This window comes from Lontra canadensis, unplaced genomic scaffold (assembly GCF_010015895.1).
Source record: "Lontra canadensis isolate GAN:19392208 unplaced genomic scaffold, GSC_riverotter_1.0 scaffold72, whole genome shotgun sequence".
Classification (NCBI taxonomy): Eukaryota; Metazoa; Chordata; class Mammalia; order Carnivora; family Mustelidae; genus Lontra; species Lontra canadensis.
This window is the reverse complement of record NW_022631066.1, coordinates 6,352,514-6,372,872: the sequence shown is the minus strand read 5'-3', so window position 1 is coordinate 6,372,872 and position 20,359 is coordinate 6,352,514. Positions and strand designations below refer to the sequence as shown.

General features: G+C 37.5%; 1 protein-coding gene across 2 annotated transcripts in view; it reads right to left on the bottom strand.

The window, feature by feature from the left end:
• The window catches only part of NSUN6 (NOP2/Sun RNA methyltransferase 6), a 59,433-nt gene that overhangs the window by 10,284 nt on the left and 28,790 nt on the right, over nucleotides 1-20,359 (bottom strand). For both annotated transcript variants that reach the window (XM_032880881.1, XM_032880882.1), the window contains one exon: nucleotides 14,805-14,949. In XM_032880881.1, the coding sequence (XP_032736772.1) occupies nucleotides 14,805-14,949 (145 nt within the window). The remainder of the gene's footprint in view (nucleotides 1-14,804; nucleotides 14,950-20,359) is intronic.

Here is a 20,359-nt window from a genome sequence, read left to right as displayed (position 1 = left end):
TGTTCTTAGTAAGTTCAGTGATGAGACTTAAGACTTAAGACTTAAAAGGTGGTAGATAATTATACAGAAACTGAGAAAATCATAAAAATCGTCTAGACCTGTCTAAAATCAGACCAAGATCACCAAATGGCCCCCAAATGTACCTGGACCGAGAGAAATTTCTCTTGTTCAAAACTAGAAAGCCATGGAATGAATATTTAAGGCTTATACATAGTATAAGAGTACCCAGCTTTCTGTTTATGCAAATCTTTTTCTCTTAATATATAATCTTAACACTACATTTAGTGATTTTTTTTAAGATTTTATTTATTTATTTGACAGAGAGAGATCACAAGTAGGCAGAGAGGCAGGCAGAGAGAGAGGAAGGGAAGCAGGCTCCCCCCTGAGCAGAGAGCCCGATGTGGAACTCGATCCCAGGACCCTGAGATTATGACCCGAGCCGAAGGCAGCGGCCTAACCCACTGAGCCACCCAGGCGCCCCCATTTAGTGATTTCTAAAACTGCATTAGTTTGGAGTCTTATATAATTTAGGTGCAATTTTATGATAGAAGTAACGAGACTGAGACAACTTTTGGAATGAGGGCATATGCAGACCTTCGTCCCAGTGAAACGACTGGTAAAAATTATAACAAAACCAAAACTGCCATTTAAAATCTCTAAAAAATGTCCAGGATATACATCAAATGAAGAAACACTTATTAAAGAAAATCTAAGGAATGTGAGTGTCTGTGGTACCTGAGTCACAATCTGTTCCTTCCTTTGCCCCAACAGCCTCTTTCCTGAAGTTCAGAGTGAAAGGTGATCCACCTCATGTGGGTGCAGCCAAGAACACACGGCTGCCTCTCTCCCTACACGCCCAGGCAAGAAATATGGTAATTCACTGGAGAGGACAGGCCTGCCTGCATTTCTCATCTCCTCAAGTCCCATGCTGGAGAAGCTAAATTCCAGCTTAAGAGTAGCTGAAAACTCTGGGGCTGCCTTCCTCCATCCAGCCCCCACTCATCCGTGGACAGCTCTAGTCCAGGCACGGCAGTCTGAGAATACCAAAACCCCAACTGTCTCTGCCCCAACCTAACAAAAGAACCTCCAAATATACAAAGCAAAAACTGGGAGAACTAAAGGAAGAAATACACCATTCAACAATGAGTTAGAAACTTCCATACCTAACTTTCAATAATAAAAATAATAACCAAGCATAGGATCAAAAAAGAAATAGAACATTTCAACACAGAGGAGACCTAACAGATTATATATAGAACATTCCACTCAACAGTGGTAGAATACACATTCTTTTCCAGTGCACATGGATCATTCCCTAAGAGAAAACAAAGTGAGGCCATAAAACACAGATCAATAATTTTATTTTTTATAAGATTTTTTAAAATTTATTTGACAGAGAGAGAGAGATCACAAGTAGGCAGAGAGACAGGCAGAGAGGGGAAGCAGGCTCCCCGCTGAGCAGAGAGCCCGATGTGGGACTTGATCCCAGGACCCTGAGATCATGCTTAAACCCACTAAGCCACCCAAGCACCCCCAGATCAGTAAATTTTAAAAGGCTGAACTCATACATCTGTTCTCTATCAAAATGGAATGAAAATATGTTAACAATACAAGGAAATTTGGGAAATTCACAAATATGTGGAAGTTAACAAACATGCTCCAAAACAACCATGGGTCAAGGAAATCATAGGTAAGTCATAAAATGATTTGACATGAATAAGAACAAAAACACAACATACCAAAACTTATGGGAAACAGTGAGACATGGCTTAGAGGGAATATTATAGCTGTAAACACCTATGTTTCTAAAAAAGAAATCAAATCAACAACCTAGACTTCCATCTTAAAGCAATGGAAAAAGAAAAGCAAACTAAAAAGCGAAGAAGAAAATAATAAAGGTTAGAGCAGAAATTAATGAAATAGAGAAAAAAAGAAAACAAAAACAAAAGCAAGAGAAAGGATCAACAAAACCAAAAGTTAATTATTTGCAAGGAGCACAAAATAGACAAAACTTCAACTAGACTGACCAAGAAAAATAGAGAAAAACTCAAAATGCTAATATCAGGAATTTAAAAGGAGACATCACTACTGACCGGATGGAAAGAAAAATAATTTAAAAAGGAATACTACAAACAACCGTACAGATAATTTAGATGATATGGATAAGTTACCAGTGAAACACAAACTACTGAAAATGATTTAAGAAGAAAGAAAATCTGAATAAATCCATAGTAAGAGATCAAACATTTAAAAAATATTTAATAATTTTTGATAAATTCTTTCAAAAACAGAAGGACAAAGAATACTTCCTGATTCATTATTTGAAACCAGAATTACCCTAATATCAAAACCCAATGAACATAGCACAGGAAAGAAAACTACAGACCAGTAGCTCTTAAGAATATCAACATAAATACAAACAAACCTTATCTAGCAATATGGGGGGGGGAGGAAATTATGCACTATGACCAAGTAGGATTTATTCCAGGAAGCAAGACTGGTTTAGTATCTGAAACTCAGTAAAGGTCAAACACCAGAAGATCATCTCAACAGACACAGAAGCATTTGACAAAACCCAATATTATTTTATGATTAAAAACAGCAGCAAACCAGGAATAAGAGGGAAAACCCTCAGCGTAATAAAGTTATCTATGAGAAACCTTTAACGAGTTTTAAGCCACTAGAAAGACTGATCAGCAATAAGATATGGATGTCCTCTGTTACCACTTCCGCTTAAACATTCTACTAGAGGTTCTAGCAAGGACAATTAGGTAAGAAAATGAAACAAAAGGCACCCAAATTAGAGAGAAAAAAGTAGACCTATCTTTATTATTTGTAGATGAACAAAGCTGGAAGACACCTCACTTCCTGATTTCAGAATTTACTAAAAAGCTACAGTAATCAAGACAATCCTTACTAACTTACAGATAAAAATATCAATCAGTGGAAGAGAACTGAGAGTCCAGAAAGAAACCCTTACATTTATGGTCAACAAAAGTACCAAGACAATTCAACAAAGCAAAAGAGCATTTCACCAAAAGGTGCTGGAGCAAATGAGTATCTATAGGAAGAAGAATCAAACTCAAGTTGGATTCTCTCATCACACCATAAACAAAAATTATTTCACAATGGATTCTAGATCTAGTTGTAAGAACTAAAATTATACAATTCTTAAAGATACCCAAAACACAAATAACAAAAGAAAAAACAGGTAAAGTGGACAACAAATTAAAAACTTTTGAGGAGCGTCACAGAACATCATCAAGAAATTGAATGAACAACTCACATAATGGGAGAAAATATTTATAAATCCTATGTCTAACAAAAGACTTGTATCTGGAACATATAAAGAACTTGCAAGCTCAAAACATAAAAAGACAACCCATTCTAAAAATGGGGAAAAGGATCTGACTAGACTAGGAGATATAACGTGCCCAACAAGCACATGAAAACACGTTCGACATTGTTAGACATCTCTGCAACAGAGAAACGCAAATCAACCCCAGAAGACAGTACTCCACACCTACCAAAGTGGCTTATAAGCAAAGGGACAGATGCTGGTAAGGATGTGAAGAAACTGAAACCTTCATATATTGCTGCTGAAAATGTACAATGATCCAGCAGCTTTGTAAAACAGACTGGTAGTTCTGCAGAAAGTTGAATGTTGAGTTACCATTTGACCCAGAAATGCCACTTAAAGGTATTATGCTAAAGAGATATGAAACCTATGTCCACACAGAAACTTGTACACAAACGTTCACAGCAACATTTTTCATAACAGTCATAAAAGCGTCAACAACCCAAATGTCCACCAAATGATGATCATCAGTGCAGTGGAATACTGTTCATCCATGAAAAGGAATGAAGTACAGAGACACACCACGACATGGATAAAACATAAACACATTATAATAAATGAGAGAAACCAGTCACAAAAGCCCACATACTATATCATTTCCTTTATATGAAACATCCAGAACAGGCCAATCTGCAGAGACAGAAAGTAGGTTAAGAGCTGACTAAGCCTGGGGGGTGGAAGTATAAAGGAATAGGGAGTTACTGAGTATGAGGTTTCTTTTCAGCGTAATGAAATTGTTCAAAAATTAGATTGTGATGATAGCTGCATACCTCTGAATTAAAAAAAAAAAACTAGTGAACTGTATACTTTAACTATGTGAACTGTATGGTACACGAAGTATGCACTGATATATAACAAAGCTGTTAAAAAATGAAGTCAGATTATTACAAATTTTCATTCTAAAGTAATCTTTACTATTCATCCTATATGAAGAAAACCCACTATTTTTTCCCATTTAACAAATAATACAGGGGCTCCTGGGTGGCTCAGTGGGTTAAAGCCTCTCCCTTCGGCTCAGGTCAGGATCCCAGGGTCCTGGGACTGAGTCCCACACCGGGCTCTCTGCTCAGCAAGGAGCCTGCTTCCCCCCCTCTCTCTGCCTGCCTCTCTGCCTACTTGTGATCTCTGTCTGTCAAATAAATAAATAAAATATTTTATTTATTTTTTTAAGAGAATTTATTTTTATTTTTTTTAAAGAGAATTTTTTTTTAAGATTTTATTTATTTATTTGACAGAGAGAGAGAGAGATCACAAGTGGGCAGAGAGGCAGGCAGAGAGAGAGGAGGAAGCAGGCTCCCTGCTGAGCAGAGAGCCCGATGCAGGGCTCGATCCCAAGACCCTGGGATCATGACCTGAGCCGAAGGCAGAGGCTTAACACTCTTAGCCATCCAGGCGCCCCAAATAAAATATTTTAAAAAAACAATACAGGTAGATGTAACTTAAAATTAGATAAGAGAAAGAATAATAATCGTTCAAAAAATCTCTACTATAACATGAAATGTTTCCTTTTGCATCAAGAATAAAAACTGCTTTCTGGAATGATTTTTAGTACTTATCCTATACATTAAAAAACAACTGGTTTCTTTTTATAAATTGTATATATGAGGGAAAAGTTAAGATTCAGGCTACTCCTTGTAAGTAAGTATAACATTAAAGATGTGGATAATGTTTATTCCAAATAAATGACAGCCAAAGTGAATATACTTCTTAAAAAGTTCAAACTGAATATTCAGACTGAGTATTTTCTCTTTCAGGTTTTTTTCGAGGGGGAGGGTATTAAAATCTCTTTGTTATGCTACATAAAACTTTTAATCATATTAATTCAATTTACAGAACAGGTGAAAATCACCCTGAAGTAAACTGTCAGAATTATTGTTTTTGTGCTCTTTCATTTTCCAAGTCAGTATTTATTCTTTGTGTCCAGCTAACAATCTATTGTGCACACAAATTAAAAATTTCTAACAAAAAAATAATTTAAAACGGTGGAGGGGTGCCTGGGTGGCTCAGTGGATTGTCTCTGCCTTCGGCTCAGGTCATGATTCTAGGGTTCTGGGATCAAGCACCACATCAGGCTCTCTGCTCAGCAGAAAGCCTGCTTCCTCCTCTCTCTCTCTCTGCCTGCCTCTCTGCCTAATTGTGATCTCTGTCTGTCAAATCAATAAATAAAATCTTTAAAAAATAAAGAAAGAAAACTGTGGGGAAAATTCTGTTTTCCAAAGATGACTGTGACAATATCTTCCATCCCACATGCCTTCAATTTGCCATTGACTCTTCTCCCACAGGAGATGGGGTCTAATGCTCCTTCTCCTTTATTCTGGACAGCACCAGACTTGATGCTACACAACTTTTGGACAAGGTCACAAAAGGTGATATAGCTTCTGCCTGGAGCTCATGGGACACTCATTTTCAAAACCCACCCAACATGGTCTGAGAAAGACCAGTAAGGTGATGTGTAGGTGCCTTCTGAGAGCCACCATTAACCTCCAGACAGGTATGTAGTAGACAAACCTTCTGAGGTGACCCCCCACCAAGTAGCATGTGACTGCATTGTGTAAGACACTGAAAGTGAGAACCATTTGAGTTCCCAGTTAATCCCTAAAATTGTGAGAAATAACAAAATTATTGTTTTAAGCCACTAAGTAATGGGATGATTTGTTGCAACAGCAGTCCATATCCAGAACAAATTGTTTAAAAAATCAAAACTGCCCTGCAACTTGACATGTGCACATGAGTCACTGAATCAACTCCTTGCCACCTTATACGACACACCCCATTTATCGACTCAGAGGACTTCAGACTCTCATTTTTAAAAAAAAGAAGAAATTTATAACTAAAAGGAGTAAATTTAGAAAACATGAGGTGGGAAATGGCAGAGTAGGAGGAGCTTGAGCTCACCTGATCCCACAGACACACTAAACCAACAACCACAACTACTACAACTAATTCTGAAAATCTGAAAACAGAAGATCTTCCAAAGAGAAGGTCACATCAAAAAGGGTAAGAGTGGTGGAGATAAGGTCAATAACCAAACTCCTGGTGTGATTAACCACAAAAGGAAGGAACATCACAAACACAGAGGAGGGGATCAGACTCCACAGCTGGCAATCCCAGCCCTGGGAACTTACACTGGGAAGATGAGACCTCATGATACCTAGAGCTTCGAAAATCAGCAGAGCCTACCTAAACTTGGGAGTTCTGACAATCAGGCTATCAGTTGATTTTTCGAAAGAAACTTTGCAGGCCAAAAGAAAGTGGCATGACATGTTCAGAGTGCTGAAAGGAAAAACCTACAACCAAGAATATTCTACCCACCAAGGCTATGATGAAGGAGAAATAAAGTAGAAATGAAGGAGAAATAGTTTCCTGGACAAACAAAAGTTAAAGGAGTTTATCACCAGTAAACCTGCCTTACAAGAACTGTTAAAGGGAATTCCTTAGGAGGAAAGAAAGACTATAACTAGAAGAAAATCATTAAAGAAAACACTGGTAAAAACAAAAACATAGTAAAAATAGTAGATTAATCTCTCATAAAACCAGCATGGAGGTTAAACCAATAAGATTGTGAAACCAATTTATTTCACAATCACTATGATTGTGAAATAAACCACTAAGATTGTGAATATCTATAAAACTTAAGGAATACACAAAATAAAAAGATGAAAAATATGACACTGTATACATAAAATGAAAGGGAAGTAAAAATTTAGCGCTTTCAGAATGTGTTCAAATTTAGGTGACCACCAACTTAATACAGACTGCTATATACAATAGGATGTTATAAATGAACAACATAACAACAAATAAAAGACCTATAACAAATATTAAAAAAAAATAAAAAGAATCTAAGCATTACACACACACACACACACACACACACACACAACGAAACAAACAAAAAAACCACCGAGAGAGCAAGAAAAGAAGAAGGAATCAAAGAACTACAAAAACAACCAGAAAGCAATGAACAAAATGGCAATAAGTACATGTCTATCAATAATTACTTAAAGTTTTTTTTTAAGATTTTATTTATTTATTTGAGAGAGAGAAAGAGAAAGAAAGAACAAGCATGAGCAGGGGGAGGGGCAGAGGAAGAAACAGACTCCCTGCTGAGTAGGGAGCCCAAAGCAGAGCTTGTTCCCAGAGTCCTGGGATCATAACCTGAGCCAAAGGCAGATGCTTAACTGACTGAGCCACACAGGACCCCAGTAATTACCTTAAGTTTAAATAAAGGCATAAATTAAAAGACATAGGTGACTGAATGAATAAAAAACCAAGACCCATCTATATGCTATCTATAGGAGACTCACCTCAGACCTAAAGACACATAGAAACTAAAAATGAAGGAATGGAAAATTCCATGATATTCCATGCAAACAGGAAAAAAAAAAAAAAGGCAAAGCCAAGTAAAAACACTTACATCAAACAAAACAGACTTTAAAACAAGGCTCTAGGGACACCTGGGTGGCTCAGTTGGTTAAGCGGCTGCCTTCGGCTCAGGTCATGATCCCAGCGTCCTGGGATCGAGTCCCACAATGGGCTCCTTGCTTGGCAGGGAGCCTGCTTCTCCCTCTGTCTCTGCTGCCACTCAGCCTGCCTGTGCTTACTCACTCTCTCTCTCTCTCTCTCTCTGGCAAATAAATAAATAAAATCTTTAAGGAAAACAAAAAACAAAAACAAAAAAAACAAAAAAACAAGGCTCTAGGGTGCCTGGGTGGCTCGGTGGGTTAAGCCTCTGTCTTTGGCTCAGGTCATGATCCCAGAGTCCTGGGATCGAGTCCCACATCAGGCTCTCTGCTTGGCGGAGAGCCTGCTTCCCCCTCTCTCTCTGCCTGCCTCTCTGTCTACCTGTGATTTCTCTGTGTGTCAAATAAATAAATAAAATCTTAAAAAAAAAAAAAAAAAAGCTCTAATAAGAGACAAAGGCATTACATAATAATAAGTGGATCAATCCAACTACAGGATGTAACAATTGCAAATGTCTATCCAACACAGAGCACCTAAATACATAAAGCAAATATTAACAGAGATCAAAGAATAATATAACAACAATGTAATAATATACAATAACAGTAGTGGACTGCAACACCCCAATAACATCAACTGACAGATTACCCAAACAGAAAATCAACAAAGAAACAGTTGCTTTGAATGACACATAGAACAAATGGACCTAAAAGATACAGAATGTTTCATGCAAAATGAGCAAAACATACCTTTTTTTTTTTTAAGATTATTTATTTATTTGACAGAGATCACAAGTAAGCAGAAAGGTAGGCAGAGAGAGAAAGAAAGGGAAGCAGGCTCCCTGCTGAGCAGAGATCCTGATGCGGGGCTTGATCCCAGGACCCTGGGATCATGACCTGAGCTGAAGGCAGAGGCTTTAAACCACTGAGCCACCGAGGCACACCCATACCTTCTTTCCTAGAGCATATGGCACATTCTCCAAGACCAATCACATGTAAGGCCACAAAATGAGCCTCAATAAATTTAAAAACACCAAAATCATGTCAAGCATCTTTTCCAACCACCACAATAGGAAACCAGAAATAAATTAACAGAAAAAAAACTGGAAAAAAACACAAACACATGGTAGCTATACAACATGCTACTAAACAACAATGGGTCAATGATGAAATCAAGGAGGAAATCAAATAATACCTGGAGACAAATGAAAATGGAAACACAACAGTCCAAAATTTTGGGAATATGGCAAAAGCAGTTTTAAGACACAAGTTTACAGCTGATACAGACCCACCTTAAGAAATAAAAAATACGGGGCGCCTGGGTGGCTCAGTGGGTTAAAGCCGCTGCCTTCGGCTCAGGTCATGATCTCAGGATTCTGGGATCGAGCCCCACATGGGGCTCTCTGCTCAGCGGGGAGCCTGCTTCCTCCTCTCTCTCTCTCTCTGCCTACCTCTCTGCCTACTTGTGATCTCTGTCAAATAAATAAATAAAATCTTTAAAAAAAAAAAAAAAAAAAAGAAATAAAAAATACTCAAACAATCTGTCCTAAAGGAACAAGAAAAAAAAAAAGTCCAAAGTTAGTAGGAGGAGGTAAATAAAAAGATTAGAGCAGAAGTAAATTGAGACTAAGAAACAACAACAGAAAAGATCAATGAAACCAAGAGCTGGTTCTTTGAAAGGATGAACAAAATTGATAAACCTTTAGCCAGACTCATCAAGAGAGAACTCAAAGAATAAAATCAGAAACGGAAGTGAAAAACAAAATCGAAGAGCAGAAATAATGGACAACATAGAAACACAACGGATTATTAAGAGATTATAAGAGAACAATAAAGTTATATCCAAACAAATTAGACAACCTAAAAGAAATGGATACATTCCTAGAAACATACAATCTTCCAAAACTGAATCCGGAAGAAACAGACAAATTGAACAGACTTATTAGTAGTAATGAAATTAAATCAGTACAAAAAACTCCCAACGAACAAAAGTCCAGGGCCAGAAGGCTTCAAAGGTGAATTCTACTAAACATTGAAAGAAGAGTTAATACCTATTCTTCTCAAACTATTTCAAAGAATAGAAGAGGAAGAAAAACTTCCAAATTCATTCTAAGAGGCCGGCATTAGCCTACTATCAAAACTAGACAGACGCTACAGGAAAAGAAAACCTGACAGTCAGATGCAAAAATCCTCAACAAAACATCAGCAAACCAAATTCAACAATACATGAAAGGGTCATTCACCAAGATCAAGTGGAATTTATTCCAGGAATGCAAGGATGGCTCAATATTTGCATACCAATGTGATACATTAACAAGAAGGATAATCATCTCATTAGATGCAGAAAAACCACCTGACAAAATACAATATCCATTCATGATTAAAAAACGAAACAGAAAAACAAAACAAAACAAAAAAACTCTCAACAAAGTGGGGTTAGGAGAAACATATCTAAACATAATAAAGACTATATATGAAACAATGCACAACCAATATCATACTCAATAGTGAAAAACTGAAACCTTTCCTCTAAGATCAGAATAAGACAAGGATGTCCACTCTAGCCACTTTTATTCAACACAGTACTAGAAGTCCTAGCCAAAGCAATCAAACAAGAAATAAAAGGCATCCAAACTGGTAAGGAGGAAATAAAACTGTTACTCTTTACAGATGACATGATACTATATATAGAAAACCCTAGAGACCATAAAAACCTATTAAAAAATTAATTAACATACAGAAATCTGTTGTGTTTCTTCTGTACACTAATAATGAAGTAGAAGAGAAATTAAGAAAACAATTCCATTTACAAATGCATCAAAAAGAAAAAAAAATACCTAGGAATAAACCTAACCAAGCAGGGGAAGACCTACACTCTGAAAATTTTAAGACCTTAAGGAAAAAAAACTGAAGACAATACAAATATATATAAAGATATACCACCCTTGTGGATGGGAAGAATACTGTTAAAATGCCCATACTACCCAAAGTAATTTAAAGATTTAATGCAATCACTACCAAAATAACAACAGTGCTTTTCAAAGAACTAGAACAAATAGCACTAAACTTTGTATTAAGCCACAAAAGACCCCAGTCAAAGCAATCTTGAAAAAGAATAAAGTTGGAGGTATCACAATCCCAGATTTCAAGATACACTACAAAGTTATAGTAACTGAAAAATATGGTACTGATGGAAAAACAGATCAATGGAATAGGAGAGAGTGCTTGGATGCATTAACAAGATTAAAACCATGCTTTTATGTTCAATTAATCTATGAAACAGGAGTCAAGAATATCAATACAGAAAAGACAGTCTCTTCAATAAATGGTGCTGGCAAAATTGGGTAGTTACATGCCAAAGCATAAAACTGGACCACTTTCTCACACCAAGTATAAAAATAAACTCAAAATGATTAAAGACCTAAAATGATTAAATATGAGACCTGAAACCATAAAATTCCTAAAAGAAAACACAGGCTGTTTTGACATTAGCCTTAGCAACATATTTGTAGATACATCTCTTCAGTAAAGGGAAACAGAAGCAAAAATAAACTATTAGAACTAAACCGAAATAAAAAGCTTAGGCACAGTGAAAGAAACCATCAACAAAACGAAAAGGCAACCTTATTGAATGGAAGATTTTGAAAATGATGTCATCTGTAAGGGATTAATTTCCAAAATATATACAGAACTTACACAACTCAACACACACACACACACCAAACAAATAATCTGATTAAAACATGGGTGCAAGAGGGGCGCCTGGGTGGCTCAGTGGGTTGAAGCCTCTGCCTTCGGCTCGGGTCATGGTCTCAGGGTCCTGGGATCGAGCCCCGCGTCGGGCTCTCTGCTCTGCGGGGAGTCTGCTTCCCTCTCTCTCTGCCTGCCTCTCTGCCTGCTTGTGATCTCTCTCTGTCAAATAAATAAATAAAATCTTTGGAAAAAAAAAAAAAAAATGGGTGCAAGACCTGAGAAGACATTCTTCCAAAAATATACAGATGGCCAACAGACCCACGAAGATGCTCAACATCACTAATCCTCATGGAAATGCAAATCAAAACCCCAGTGAGGTATCAGCTCACACCAGTGAGAATGGCTAGTATCAAAAACTTAATAACACATGTTGCAAGGATGTGGAGAAAAGAGAAATCTTGTGCACTCCTAGTAGGAATGTAAATTGGTGCAACCTCTATGGAAAACAGCATGGAGATGCCTCAAAAAATTAAAAATAGAAATACTTTATAATCCAGTAATTCTACTACTAGATAACTAACCAAAGAAAATGAAAACATCAGTTCAAAAAGATATATGCATCCCTATGTTTATTGCAGCATTATTTACAGCAAGCAGTATTTTTTTTTTTTAAGTAATCTACCAAACATGGAGCTCAAACTTACAACCCTGAGATCAAGATTTGTATGCTCTACCAGCCAGGTGACCCTTTACAGTAGCCAATATATCGAAGCAATCCCACGTGTCTACTGATAGATGGAATAAAGAAAATGTGGTGTGTATACATACAGACACACACAATATTAGTTAGCTACAAAAATGAATGGCATCTTGCCATTCATGACAACATGGATGGACCTAGAGGGCATGGTGCTAAATAAAATAAGTCAGACAGAGAAAAACAAATACCACAGAATTTCACTTATATGTAGACTCCCAATGTCAAAATAAATGAACAAAGAGAAACAGACTCATTAATACAGACAACAAACTAATGGTTGCCAGAGGGGAGGTGGGTAAGGAGATAGGCAAAATAAATGAAGGAAATTAAGAGATACAAACTTCTAGCTATTAAATAAGTCACAAAGATAAAAAGCACAGTGTAGGGCATAGAGTCAATAGTATAGTAATATTTTATGATGACAGAGGGTGACTTAATTGCAGTGAGCACTAAGTAATATATAGAATTGTAGAATTGTTACATTGTACACTTGGAATTAATAACACCATCAACTACCCTAAAATAATAAAAATTTAAAATAACTTATAAATTTTAACAATCACCATTACCACTTTCAGTAATACAAAGACTCTGTCAGACTGCTAGTTGTTCTTTAATATCCATTCTCCTCTTTTCCTAAAGTCATGGGTTTTTTTTGGTTTTTTTTTTTTTTTGCTTTTTTAAAGATTTTATTTATTTATTTGACAGACAGAGATTATAAGTAGGCAGAGAGGCAGGCAGAGAGAGAGGGAAGCAGGCTCTCTGCCAAGCAGAAAGCCCGATGCCGGCCTTGATCCCAGGACCCTGGGATCATGATCTTAGCCAAAGGCAGAGGCTTAACCCACTGAGCCACCCAGGCACCCTAAAGTCATATTTTGAACTGGGCACGTGGCTCTACAGCTAATGACGATATTTTCCAGCAACGCCCACACTCCCCCGCAGTTAAATTGATCAAATGACTAACCTGGCCAGTGGCATGTGAATTCGTAAGGATTCTCACACCCTTTCCCTTCCCCTTAAAAGAACTGAAACATCTGTCTTGGACCCAGAGAGGAAACCACTAGCATCAGAGGCCCACTTCTGTTACATGAGACCAAAATAAACAAAAACTAAGAAACAAAAAATGCCTCTATCTTTTCTAAGCCACTATATTTTGGGTCTCTCGGATACAGGCTATATACGCTAATATAAATCTCCCACGAGCTCCTGGCTAACTCTTCTGGGTTAACGACCAACTGACCATGACGTGCTGTTCTCATGTCATCAGGCAATTACATCTGACCTATTCCCACCTCCTTCAGAAGATAAATAATAGTCTAGACCTTGCTCTTCAGAAGAATCCCTATTTTTCTAGAAAGCTTTCCATACGTTTCATTTATTTCTTTATTTCCATGTGGTTTATTTGACATTAGGCAGGTGTCACCAAATAACTTCTCACTTTCCAAGAGTCCCACAGATATGGTGATGTTCACATTACTACTAATGCATTTTCCATCAAACAGATTGGATCTACTGCCAGACACTCTAAGTTTAATAACCCAAATCAAACTAGCATAGTCTGCGATGAATCATGTCTTAACGAAAAAAAGAGCTAAAGATGACAACCTACGACCGTCAGCTACCAGTGATGTGGATGAGTGAAAAATCAGTGATTGAATATCCCAAGTTGACTAACGAATGTCTCCCTATAGCACTGAAGACCGACCTCTAGGATGGCTACTCCTGCATCTTGATGGTTCTTGCCAATCTTAGCCTATTATGCTTTTGAGTATGATCGCTCTCTTTAATGATATGTAAAACTTGGTGACCTACCAACAATTTCAGTTAAGTGACAGTAATAGATTATATTGTACTGTCCACTGTTCACTAGTCATCCTTATGAACCAGAGCTTATATATGAGAAAATTAGATGATCTATAAAGGGTTGGGAGTCAAAACAATGTCCTCAGGTTTTTAAAATCATCTTTATTCAAATAGCATCTTTAATTTATAAACATTTCAGGGAAACTAATGCCAATTAGTTTGTTAAAATATGCAAGTTTCTTGAGTATTTCATGAAATCAAATCTGAACAAAGAATGAGAGGAATAGAGGACTTAATAAATGCAACGTTTTATTCCAAGAAAAATCATGTCACAAGATACGTGACAGTTTTTCCTCCCTTCCTAGCTCCATAGCCCCATTCTCTCAAGAAAAATGAAGAAAACAAAATAGCTCAAGAATCATAAACTTGAAAGGCCAATAAGCTTGAGATTTAATAGGAAATTCAGAGAAATACATTAAGACCAAAGAGTCTGACAAAGTCTTGGGGTTTGATTTTATATTATTAAAATCTGACATACATTTTATATATAGGGACTATTTATATGTTCTGGGATAAGATGAAAAGCAAAATGATACCTATTACAGATACCTATCTTAGATCCCTGCCTGTTTCAAGGTCCTATGGATATTTTAGGATAGAACAATGACAGTAAAATCTGTTTCCAAAAGCCAATTATAGAAGCCTATAAAGATAAAATTTAACTCACCTTCAGCATCCTTAACCATATCGAGTTTAAGAGCCTTTGTTCCATCAAAGCAAAATGCCTTGATGGAATTCAGCCCTAACAATAAAGCATTCTGTTTTATTTTCTCTACTTTGTTGGATATTTTATCCAGTGCTATTACTTCTCCCTAAAAAACAAACAAAACACACATAAAAATAAAGTGTAAACCCAAAGCAGTCATGACAACTATTAATAATGAGGAAAACTGGTAAAAAAATTATGGTCTTTCCTACTTTCCTCCCATCCCTAGTTTTAAAGCTGAATTCATTAACCAAATGTGTATCAAAGTTACACTAAAATACTTAAGTCTCATCCTTTTAAAAAACCCCATTCTTAGAGCGAGACAAACCAAGAAACAGACTCTCTTTTTTTTTTTTTAAAGATTTTATTTATTTATCTGACAGACAGAGACCACAAGTATGCAGAGAGGCAGGCAGAGAGAGAGAGGAGGAAGCAGGCTCACCGCTGATCAGAGAGCCCGATGCGGGGCTCGATCCCAGGACCCTGAGATCACGACCTGAGCCGAAGGCAGAGGCTTAACCCACTGAGCCACCCAGGCGCCCCAAGAAACAGACTCTTAACTATAAAGAACAAACTTCTGGTTAGGGGAAGCAGGTGGGGGGATAGGTGAAACAGGTGATGGGGATGAAGGAGGGCACTTTGTGATGAGGACCCAGTGATTTATGGAAGGGCCGAGCCACTACCGTAGTAATATTACACTGGGTGTTAACTAACTGGAATTTAAATAAAAACTTCAAAAATAAATAAATACAAAATAGAAAAGCACATTCTTTCCAGTTCCAGTATTCTTATAGTACGGAGCTATTTTTTTTTTAAAAATTTTATTTATTTATTTGACAGACAGAGATCACAAGTAGGCAGAGAGGCAGGCAGAGAGAGAGGAGGAAGCAGGCTCCCTGCTAAGCAGAGAACCCGATTCGGGGCTTGATCCCAGGACCCTGGGATCATGATCTGAGCCGAAGGCAGAGGCTTTAATCCACTGAGCCACCCAGGCACCCCATACAGAGCTATTTTTAATAAAATTCAAAACCATAAATAGTGTTTGCCATCTAAGAAACTTGAAAATATCTACTGGAGGCTAAGATTTTTAAAAAATCACCAATCTGATGTGCTTTGTTCACATCTGGAAGAATATGAACTAGTGTTCTGAGACTTCTGCTTCCTAGTGCTTTGCAATACAGATGAATGTTACTTGTAAAATCAATCCTCAATTTTTTCTGACTTATACATGTAAACAAAATTCATGTCAATTCTGACAACTATAACATAAAAATATTGACCTGTATATCACAGCAAAATGCTATAGACTGATTTAAAAAAAAAGTAGTTCAAAAATAATTTTATATGGCAACTCTTCGGTTAAAGTCAATGAAAATGAGGTCATTCTTTTCCGAATATATTGCGACATTCACATGATTTTTAAAATATACTATGAAATGATATTGCAGAGATGGTGAAATTAACTCTTCAGTGTCTTTTCTTGCTTTTTTTTTCTTTTATATACACCGTCCTTGTATGACAAATGCATCGCCTGCACAGATTACAATGCTGCTACACTTTCTGCGGGCATTTTTACACAGCACTATGAAACCGAACAACAGAACATGGACACACCTAAAATATCCAGAATATCTTTGGAAGACTTCTTACTAGACAGAATGAAGTATCTGTGGATACTTCTAAACAAATATAATAAACATCCTATATCATAAATTAAGGGCTGATTATTATCTGTTCTTCAAAGCATATCATAATCTTGGGGGTATAGCTCAAGGGTAGAGCATTTGACTGCAAAGCATATCATAATCTTTACAATTAAGGATTTGAGGTAAACTGAAAATTGATTTGCATTAAACACTACAACTCCATAAAGTGAATCCTTTTATTTTTCTGTGTTTTTATCTTTATCTGTGTTTTTATTGTTCTGTGTTTTGTGCATTGGTGGTATTTAATGCTTTTTTTCCTTACGGCTTTAATTGTTACCACCTTACATTCCTTTGGGACAAAGAAGAGTGTAAGTAAACAGGAAAGTACATCTCCTCTAATGAACCAAGAGTATTAATACCTTAAAACTTGAACGACAAATATCTTTTCCTTCCTTCGTTACTTAAGGCCACTCACTGAGACCGTACTAGTGTTACCATAAGTTGTGTGTGTGTGTGTGTGTGTGTGTGTGTGTGTGTGTGTGTGTGTGTGTATGGCTGCATATATGTACAGACTGCATATATTCATACACACATAGAACATATATACACTGCCTATATATTGTATGTAGATACACATACAATATAGGTTTTAACTCTTCAATATGTTTATTGAAAATATCAACTTATGTATGTACATATGCATGTATGCATGTGAGTGTACATTATTTTCTTACTCGTGACACAGTGAATGTTTCAAAAATTGTAATAGTATCAAATACTAATATGCAGGTAATGTGAATTTTCATCAGAAGTCTTTGGATAAAATGATTTGTACTAATGAAAGGGAAAAGTTACAATTTCATTTTGGCACAGTAAATGTTCCTATTATTTTTTGTGCAAGACTGCTTTTACCAATCTTTGGCATTTACAAGATTGCTTGTACCAAATGACCATCCTAAAAACCATCAAATATAGATCAGAAATGATCATCTGGTAAAGTCCAACATCTGGCACTCTGGGGAGTGGGCACACAGATATTACATTTTCTATCAAGTGAATCAGAGCAGAAGGGCTCTGCTAAGCCTCAAAGAACAGTATTTCTATGCTAGAAAGTCTTACACTTCATGTAGGCAATTTTTCCTTATTTATAAATGAGTACTATGAAAAAAAAAACTACCAAGTTTCCTAGGTGCCTAAGATTTCCTACCACTGTATAAATCTGAGCTAACTTAGAAAAATATGAATGGATCCACTGTCCTCAGTCTTTTACTGTCTTTGCTATGCTCTTTACACAGTTTAGATTCCATGCTATATCACATTACTCTTATACACATCCTGTGTCTTAGATACAAGCATGACAAAAAATGCTGCTGTGGTTAAATCCAATTCTTCACCAACTTCACATACAAACACAGAAGCTAAAAAATGCCCATCACTATCCCAACAAATCTTACCTTACATTCATGACCACTGTACTCACAGAGCCCACAGTGCAAACTGGAATTACTAGGACGTGTCCATAGCCCATTCTCACTTTCATTTTCCTAGATTAACATTTCATACCCCCTAGCTCTTACTACCTCCTTCCCCATCCCCATTCTTATCTGATGACCTTGCTTCATATTTCATTGAGAAGACCCAAACAACCAAAAGAAACCTTCCTACCTCTTACCACATTGAATGGCCCACCAGTATCTGCACCCACGTACTCCACCCCCCTCCTATTTCCAAGGATAAACTGCCGCATGCTACCATCTAAAGCCATGTGTGCATCAGACTGTATCCCATTTCCCCTCTTCAAAAACACAGTTAGCAATTTCCCCTTTTAATGGATCTCTCATTAGCATGCAAACATGATCATTTCTCTCATCTTAAAGTACTCCCTGAGTTCATCTCCAACTACTACTCTATTTCACTGTATTCCTGTACAAATAACTCCCCCCACCACCCCTGCCAAAGGAGTGGTCTTGATTCACTTTCTTGGATTCCTCTCATTCTCAATCCAAGCAAGCATTTCCACTCAACCTTATGATAAGGTTGCCTATCACCGGCCTGGTGCTAAGCCCACTGGAAGTTCTCAGCCCTCACTTTTTGTGGCCCCGCGGCAACATCTGACACAGCTAATCTCTCCACTGTCTTTCAATCCCTTTCTTCCCATTGTTTCCAGGCTGTCATACATACTCCTCTGGTTTTCCTCTGACATCGCTGGCCATTCCTTCTCCTTTCCCCAACCTCTGAATGTTGGCACCCAGCACCCACACGGCTCAGTCTTCCGGCCTCTTCTACTCTCTGTTGCCACCCATATCAGTTTTAAGGCTTTACATATTATCTATAAGCTGACGACTTGCAAATTCCTATTTTATATATCTTTACACTTCCAATCTATATATTTCCAGTCTATACCTCTGTCCTGAACTCTAGGCTCAAATATCCAATTGCCTGCTCAACATCATCCGTTGCAAGTCTAACAGACACTTCAGTTTAATATCTCTAAAATTAACTTTCTGACTTTTCCCTGCAGAACTTGCTCCTCCCATAGTCACCCTTACCCAAAATCTGTAGGAGTCACCCTTGATCACTCTCTCATTTCCATAACCCACATCCAGTGCATCAGCAACTCCTTACAACTCCACCTTAAACACATCTCCAGAACCTCCATGCCACCTCCATAATGCTTCCCTGAATTACTGTCTTAGACCAGTCACCCCTGCCCTCCTCCAGTCTGTTTTAAAGGCAATAGCCAAAAGGATACTGGAAATAGTAAAGAGGCATATGTCACTCTTCTGTGGCTTCCCATCACTTGAGCACAGTCAACATCCTGTGACCCCTACCAACAGCTAGACCCAAACATCCTCCCCAGAGCATCCCTCTCTCTGGTCTCTTTTCTTCCTCCTGTCTTTCTCACTCTGTCTTTCTTAGCAAAATGCAGCAAAATGCAGAGATTCCTCTAAGTCAGGTGTGCTCCAGCCTCAGAGCAACCACACCTGCTTTTTCTCAAGAGAAAACATGCATCCCACAGACCTCCATGTTGCTCATCACCTCAAAGTCTTTCCTCAAAAACCATCTTCACAGGGTGTATTTCTCACCACCCTCCTAAAAACTTCATACCCACTCCCCTCCACAGTCCCGATGCCCCTCCCCTTCCTCTCTTGCTCACCAGCACCCTTACCTCGATTCTACATGCCATAACTTGTATTCATTTAGTTTATTATCTGTCTCCTCCTAACTAGAAGGGAAGCTACACGACAAAGACAATTTTGGTCTCAGTGGTTTATTGCTGCATCCCCAGTACTTGGCATATATAAATACTATCTGTTTAATCAACCAACCAACTAATTAAAATCTGCCTCCAGATCAAAGTAGGTGAAGATAATAGTGTGTCTAAGCATTTCAGGAACCATGTAATTTTATGATTTGAAACAAGAAGAAAGATAGCATCAACTGGCCCTATTCTTCTTGAGCTGAAGAATCTTAGGTGCAGCACAGAATGGTCACAGTGAGTGACAAAGTCACACTGAGTTTGAAACACAAAGTAACCCATAATGAAAGGAAACATAGGGGCGCCTGGGTGGCTCAGAGGGTTAAAGCCTCTGACTTCGGCTCAGGTCATGATCCCAGAGTCCTGGGATCGAGCCCCGCATCGGGCTCTTTCCTTGGTAGGGAGCCTGCTTCCTCCTCTCTCTGCTTGCCTCTCTGCCTACTTGTGATCTCTCTCTTTTGAATAAATAAATTAAAAAAATCTTAAAAAAAAAAAAAAAGAAAGGAAACATACTGTCAAATACATGTATGTGGGGGAAAAGCTGTAAATTCTTTTTTTTTTTTTAATTTTTATTTTTTTTTAAGATTTTTTTTTTTTTTTTTTTTTTTTTA